An 8,186-nucleotide genomic window follows, 5' to 3' on the forward strand; every position below is an offset into this window, starting at 1 on the left:
AAAAATATACAGTAATAATGATGTCACAGCCGAAGACTCATTGAAATTAACACGCTCTGAATTTCAATCTAATTTTACAATTTTGTTGATATACGATTTTTCAAGCTCCATTTATGCTCTTATCTTTCTGTTGAACTTTTCATTCGTTCGTTTTTTGCGCGGATATAAAACAATGCTGATAGACTTCTATGGGGTCATTTTTGTATTCTTAGTTAATTTTCATATTTGTCGAATTTTCGCCAATAACATCATAAACTTGTGGTAAGATCGAGATAATGAATCAACTATCAAGTAATTGTATTTGTGTTCACTTCAACCGTTTCAATGCTACTGCAATGAAAAAGCTCAATTTTAAGTTTTGTTTAAAGCGGAGTTAGTTTGATTCAGTTAGTTTTTAAATATTTCTTCTGAAGAAATTTGGCGCTCTGATTCAGCGCCTGATTCAGAGTCTGATTCAGACAAAATCAGGGCAAAATGTAGAACTCTGAATCAGTACCGATAACCTTCTGAATTTCGTTCTGATTCAGTAACTGAATTTGCCTCGGCGTTATGCACGGGAAGGTAGAGATTTATTAAGAATAGAGCCTCATCAGCGTTTTTAGATATATTAACTTATTCAGCTTATTCCTTGTGATTGCAGATTTATCTCATTCTTTACAAATTATTTTTGTAGAATTTGCTTGCGCTGCTACTGTTTTTAGCCAGGTACCTAAAAAATACTGTACTTTAGTGAAGTATATTAATTGATATTAACATCAAAACAAACAAGGAGGTCCGGCAATTTGCTTTTGCACATAATGTTCCGACCCCGCTTATCCACTTTTTTGTTTTAACTGTTTATCAAATGAGTGAGGAAGAGATTGGAAACTTCCGAAGAATCAGATACTGTTGAAAATTAATTGGTGTATGAGGAAAAAATTGTTATAAACTCCCGGACCCGAGTGTCAGAGACTTTCATTACTGAATCAGTATATTCCAATAGTATATCGACGATTCAGTACTGAATCAGAGTGACCTAAGGGTACTTTGTTAGCCAAGTATGTTCAGTATAAATTCAGAAAGCATTTTTTTTCTGAAAGTAGGATGAACATGATGATTTGATTCTTTCATAATGTTCATAGAGTTTTCAGAAAAAAATGAAATTTTCGAATGCAACTTTAAAATTTTTGGTTGAGCATGAAGATGCTATTCTTCCAAGCAAACGACCATTTTATTACTTTATTTACTTTATTATTCCTTTGGATTGATGTGTTTGGGTTTGGAGGTCCGACGAACAGGGGGGGGGGGTGGGGGGGTGGGTTGTTGGGGTGGGGTTGGGCTTGGAGGTACGACAAAACGACAAACCCAAACAACCCCCCCCCCCCTGTTCGTCGTATCTCCAAATCCAAACCAAAACAACAATCCAAAGGAATTGGGCATTGGCATAATCCAGGAACGGAATAACTAATCCAGGAACGGAAGAACTAATGCCGAAAGCCCATGTGTGTTTCCCCGGGTGTTTCTGACGTTTTTATCAACTTTTTTTGCGGTTTCCCCGGGTGTTTCTGACGTTTTTATCAACTTTTTTTGCCGTTTCCCCGGGTGTTTCTGACGTTTTTATCAACTTTTTTTGCCGTTTCCCCGGGTGTTTCTGACGTTTTTATCAACTTTTTTTGCCGTTTCCCCGGGTGTTTCTGACGTTTTTATCAACTTTTTTTGCCGTTTCCCCGGGTGTTTCTGACGTTTTTATCAACTTTTTTTGCCATTTCCCCGGGTGTTTCTGACCTTTTTACCAACTATTTTTGACGTTTCTCCGACATTAAATAAGGGGGGGGGGGCAAAACAGTTTTCCGATTTAGTCCACTTTATGTTAATTGAGAGCATTTGGAACTTATTCTTTTTTACCCTCTTAACAAAGTGTGATAATAATGTTTTTTTAAACTATCGCGGCTTATATTTATGTATTTGTTAATGTTGAGTCAATTTCTTGTTGCGCCTTCGATTCTGTTTTCAGTGCCTTGTTTGTTTGTTTGCATCATTTGGATGACTGACGGATCACGCAGATGTTGATTGGCATTCTGGAGACGTCTGCCCAAGTTCTTCAGCCGTTTCAGTACGACGTGTACATGTTCTAAATGAGGTGTGTCCTCTTCAGTTGACGACTGAAGCGTGTCAGGTGACAGGTACAAATTCGGTTTCAACTCGGAATGGTCAGATGCAGTTGCGAGTGCGAGTGTCAGATGCAGTTGCGAGTGCGAATGTCAGATGTGTTATAACTAAGCACATCATGGAGCACATCATGGAGCATGGGACTAGAGCATGGGAACTGGAGTAACTAGAGCATGGGAAAACTGACGGGAAAAGCATTCAAACATTAAAACTACTTTTAATTATTTAAATGCATCAAAAAAACATTTCAAATAACCATATTATGATTAATTAATTTTTTGAATTGCCTATCGAGTTTTTTCCAAATTAAGGCCGAGGGTGTTTTTTCATGCTGTTCAGTGCAAAAACAGACTAAAAATTCATTCTGATCATAGAAAATACAGTTTCTGAGGTTCATAATGTTCAGCAGAATCCCAGAATTTTACTCTGAATTTTATCATGAAATGTCTAATAAGTGTGATGATCAGAGCTCTGCGCATAGTAAAATTCATAATGATTTTTTTATGATTCAGTACTGAATTTTAATGAAGCTCGGATCCGGGCTCAAACCATTAAATTAAATAAATAAGGCAAGATTAGAAACCCGATGAGAACTGCCGCTACTGAGACAATGATTTAAGACAAACATCAAAACAAAATAAAAACAAAAAATGTTTATCACCAAAAAACTATGTTTTCTTTCAAAAGTACTTAGACGGACGGACGGCCTTATATACCGGATGCTGGCCGTTGTCTTTAGCCCGAGATTTGTAGTTATCATACAAGGGTCTTATTTGATGTCATAAACGTGATTGCATACCCTTTTTTACTACGTAAGATTACCAGGAAATCATACGCGTATTCTTAATGTAGATATACTAGAAGATCATATAGGGTCCTTTTATAACTAGTTGATATTTTGAATTATAATAAAATGATACACATACCTGCCTTGGCAGTTAGATGGGTTGCCTGAATTAGAGGGTCGTCAGCAGTCATTGTGAAAGGGCCGATACCGTTCAGGATCCTCGTGTTGTATATCTCAACGGAACACTCGTCAACTTCAGGGGGTAGCACCCACTTCAGAACATGACTGTCGTAGTTCAACTGAAGAGTCACTGAGTGTTAGAAAGGAGATTTATTTATGAGTTCTGGTGGCCGGTTCAAAGTACAAGTACACAAATCCCTCTGATCAGATCATGCAGACTCTGGTCTAATACTTTTTACATGAGAAGTTGTAGGTTCGCTTTTAACTCTTAATAACAAACAACGGATATTTTTCAATGGTGGTACACTTTACAATCAAAGATACATATTTCCTGTTTGGGACTGAAATGGTCAAACAAACAAAATTGTAAACTTAGTTTTCTAAATTTACCATAAATTAACTTTTAATACCCAAGAGAACAATATACTCGGGAATACGGCTCATAATAATCGATCCGCTCCTTCTCTATAGCAATTTAAAAACTAATGCCCTTCAAATCTTCGGTCTTGTTTCACGTAAACCACCTGTTTCGTATTGTTTCGTATTAATTGAACAAACAGATCAGAAAACTAACTCTCAAACAAATTGGGAATAAAAGTTTGCTTCAAGAGAAAAATGACGATATCTTACCATGCGAACTACAAATTAAAAATGCGTTTGTACACAAAATTGTAAATGACGCTGACAAAATTTGAGTAAAAGCAAATTGAGATGAATAGAAAATCGTTTGTCCTGTTAAGCCATTGAACAGCCGGTACACTCGGTTGTTTCTAAGATCAAATTTTAATGGTCGGAAAAAGTTGCCACAAAGACGTAGATATACATAGGAAAAAGTGCAGTTCGAAAAAGAACTAAACAAAATTTAGATTTCAGTAAAAGTTTCGTTAAAGAAATGTTAGCGGTTCTGAAAACTTTTTTGACTTTACTTCTGTAAAAATTGAAATTGGTTACCACAGTTTTTAAAATGATGCAAAAACTAATTGTAACAACATTAAAAGATTAAAACAGATACTAATGGGCGTAATTATATTTGACCAGTTGCCACTGGTTATACTTTAATGAAGTTTGATAAAATTTGAATTTACATTTCAACGAGGAGGCTTGGTAATGTGCGATGGCACATAGGGTTCCGACCACGCTCATCCACAATTTTGGTATAATTGTCTAATGAGGATTAGATAGAAAAACCCAAAAATCATTTTTCGGGAAGTATCTTTCGAAAAAGTTGTGTATGAACGATAAGATAGCCTCCAAAGCAAATAAATCAACCGAGTAAAAATTGATGCATTAGATTGCTGTGATATGCCAATATTAAGAAAGCGAGTCAAGACGAACAGCAAAATCAAACAACAACAACAACAACAAGCATTAATTGCATCAAAAACTTTATGTCCGTTTTATAAAACAAAATTTAAACAAAAAAGTCAACTTACCGTCGGATAAACCTAAAAATAAACAAAATAACTTATAAATCACCAGAAAAGATATGGGACCAGTAAATAAAAAGTTTTGGTAACATTTAGACAAAAAGAACAAAAACAGTAAAGTTAAAAAATTCGCATATTTTTTTAAACAATTAACTTTAAGGTAATGAAAACCATTAGAAATCCAATAAAATATCCCAAAAGTTTACGATTACCAATATTTCTATAGAAGGGCATTAGGACCCGCCCTTATTCAATTTTTTAAGCGGCGAAAAAGAACAACAGAAAACAACAAACAAAAATTCAATTGAAACTTGCCAGAAAACGTTGTCAAAACCATCCAGCCATATTTTAGCCCTCAAAAAATTTTCGATTGTGCCTTTTTCAAACACCGATAATGTAGTATGTGGCCATTCATTAGTGAGACTAGGTAACAAGTAGACAAAAAAGAGAAAATGTCAAATTGTGTAATATTTTGGCTCGTGTTCGAGCCAAAATATTACAAGGCAAAATCGTGTTCGATTCTGCCTTCTTCAATTACCGAAAATGTGAAAATGTAGTATATTACCTTTTTTAAATGAGACTAGGTAACAAGTAGACAAAAAAGAAAAAAAGGCAAAATTAAGTAATACTTTTGATTTTTTTGAAACAAAATTACATCCAAAGTCGTGAAAGACATTAATTACAAAATAAAATATTTAAATAGGGTTGTTTATTCATCCAAAGGAAACCTTTGAGAACTGCAATTATCCAGAATATGTCTTTCGTCAACAAAAAGAAAGATAAATATGTCAAAAATCAAATTATTTTACTTTTTTTGTGAAAAACCGGTTTCGAAGCCAGTAGGGCCATAACGAAATCTTTTTAAAAATAGATTTTAGGACACCAATTTCTTTTGAAACTTTCCCATGACACCCATAAAGCCATATTTGACCTGTAATTAACGAGATTAGACAACAAAAAAAAAATTTTTTTTCAGTTGTTGAAAACGATTGTTTTCAAAGTCATGGAAGCCATCAGTTATCTACTAATATCAGAATATCGGATCATCTGTTCTTCCATGAAAAACCAATGATATCTATCACCGTACAGGAAATTTCATACGACCGAAACGACAAAGTAAAAATGACAGTTGAAGACAAAATTAAAAAATTCAAACAATTTCTTCAAGAAAGAAGTGTCGAGGCCGTTAAAACGAAAATCTATATCTTTCAAGATTTAAATATGTTCAAATTTGTCTGTTTTTGAGAGCTAATAATGTGATATGAGAACTGTCAACAATGTGATAATGTGACAAAACTAGAAAACGTGAAAAACTGGCAAATATCTAAATACAAAAAAATCTGAATCCCCAGTAGTATCAAGGCCTGAAAACAATAACTTCAGGCTTAAAACCGCAATCGAGACTAAAGTTTAAATCAGTAGAACGGAAAAGCATTCTTTTTTCGCTGACACTAAGCTACAAGTTGACCAAATTAAGAAAAAATAGAGGAAAAATTTCAATAAGCCATTATTTATTTAAAAATCAATTATTTTTAAAAGTCAAAACGACCATAGACTTTAAAGTAAAATACTAAATGCATTAGCTTGGAGCTGTTTAGGAAGCCAATTGGACCTATCACTCCTGAGCTTAGATTTGATTTGTTCTGTTCTTTATTAATAAAAAAGGCCTCTTTTTTTAAAAAAAAGTCCGACTGATTACAATTCGAATTCTTTTTGGATTGTATCAGTCCAAGGTTGGCCCAAAACTAAACCTGTTAGTGCTCATTGTCCGTTAGGAACGATTGGTTTTTCGAATTTTGCAGATATAGATAATTTGTTAGTTGAAAACTCAAAAATGAATTCTGCTTTTTTGATAATCAACGAGTAAAGTTAGCAAGAAACGGCAAAGTTTTAATTAGAGATCACTCTAGGCGGAAGTTGAAGTAGGAACAGCCCCCTTCTGAGTCTACAAAGATTGCATTAGTGTTGTTTTGGGGTGTGCTGCCGGCAAATTTAATCAAAGTGGACTAGAGTAGCTTATTTCGTGCTGTTTTTGAAGAAAAAGGCTGAATTTTGAAATATTTAGCCAGAATTTTTGACCAAAGAAATTACATCAAAATAATCAACAATGCTTTTTTGTCTTTAAAAATGAAATCAACGACACTATTCTTAAAAATTTTAACAATTTTTAGCAAAATTGACGAAAATTTAGGCAAAAATTTTGGAAAATGTGATTAAAACAACGTGAATTCACTCTACTTTTCTCAGAAGTTTAAACCTCGATAACTCCCTGTAGAAAACGAAAATCATAAAAATCTTTTTAATTCCATATTCTACGCTGGACCAGCTTTCTAATGATACCAGTCTGAACTCTCTACGATGACTATATCGATCGGCGAAAATTGACTGAACAAAAAAAACCCATTTGAGTATATAGTTCCTCCCCCCTCAAGAGGGGTCGGAACAAAAATTCTAATTGCGAAGTCAATTTTTTCAATAAACTGGCTCTTGAGAAAATTTGCTTTTTAAGTTGTTTCTAAAATATTTAACAGAGAAATTCGAGACATGTAGTTTACGCTTATAAGTGCTTTGGTCACTGATGTCCACTAAAGCCTCTAAGAATACAATTTGCACTAACCTGATGATTTCAAATGTACTTACAACACCCACAGGTCCGAACTCTAAAGTCCATGTAATCTCAGATGGAGCACCCTTGATGACAGTGCCCTCAATTTCGCCAGGATCACAGAATCCACCCATAGGCAGAACCACAGGCTGGTACAATAGATACCCAACCGATGTTGTATCGTCAACAGAATCTGAATAAAATGGCCATCAATGACGTACAAAGATCATGATTGACCCAAAAAGCCGTATGAAAAGACTAGCCTCGACTCAAATAATGCGTGAAACGACGTTCGCTTGACTTGAGTGGTGATGTCGACGCAAATGTAATGCGCGACTTTAGCTCGACTCAAATTTGATGCTGTACCCAAGGAAAACTTTGGGCACGTTGTAGTTGAGCAGTAAAAGATTGTCCTAGAGCTTCGATAAAAGTTCACGAGAAACTGCTAAGATAAAATTACTATCTAAGCCAGGACAGTTATACATCATTTTTTATTGAATGCCAATCTATTTTCCATACATTATGCGTTTCCGAATTGATGCGCGTATATCAACGTCTACCTGGGTAGAGTAACAACTGTTATTTTGAAAAATCTTTCGGGATTCTTGCACACAAGGTGGATCTTACAGAGAGATCTCAAATATCATGACAAAACTAGTCAAAATGAACTGTAAGCTATTCAAAGAGCACCGCAGTCCGGACCTCCACTTGTGAAGACTTTGAAGCTCTCGAAGTGGAATCGATTTTGATTATAAGTAAATGGCCCGGCATCATAGTTTAAGTCGAGCAAAGACTTTATTAAAGTCGAGCATAGTCTTATCATGCAAATTACTGGCTCAGTTTGTTTTTAGTGTTTCTGATTATTAAGAAATCCTTGAAAATGAAAAAGTAGTTACCACGGTGTCAGCATTGAAAACTTCGAAAGACGGCTCTGCAAAAATTTCTCTGCAAAAATTCTTGCACTGCGCATTATCACCCTGCCTTGCAAGATCTAGGAATACAATTGGCAATATTTGCGAGACCATTGTATGAGAAAGGA

The 8,186-nt window shown here is 34.9% G+C and overlaps 1 protein-coding gene across 1 annotated transcript in view; it reads right to left on the reverse strand.

The window, feature by feature from the left end:
- Positions 1-8,186, reverse strand: part of LOC142345007 (uncharacterized) — an 80,009-nt gene that overhangs the window by 23,919 nt on the left and 47,904 nt on the right. Inside the window, exons 8-10 of the mRNA XM_075397090.1 lie at positions 8,129-8,138; positions 7,183-7,340; positions 3,075-3,234 (exon numbers count right to left, since the gene is read on the reverse strand). Coding sequence (XP_075253205.1) covers positions 3,075-3,234; positions 7,183-7,340; positions 8,129-8,138 — 328 coding nt within the window. The remainder of the gene's footprint in view (positions 1-3,074; positions 3,235-7,182; positions 7,341-8,128; positions 8,139-8,186) is intronic.

The sequence above is a fragment of the Convolutriloba macropyga genome, chromosome 8, assembly GCF_964194025.1.
Source record: "Convolutriloba macropyga chromosome 8, txConMacr16.3, whole genome shotgun sequence".
Taxonomy (NCBI): Eukaryota; Metazoa; Xenacoelomorpha; order Acoela; family Convolutidae; genus Convolutriloba; species Convolutriloba macropyga.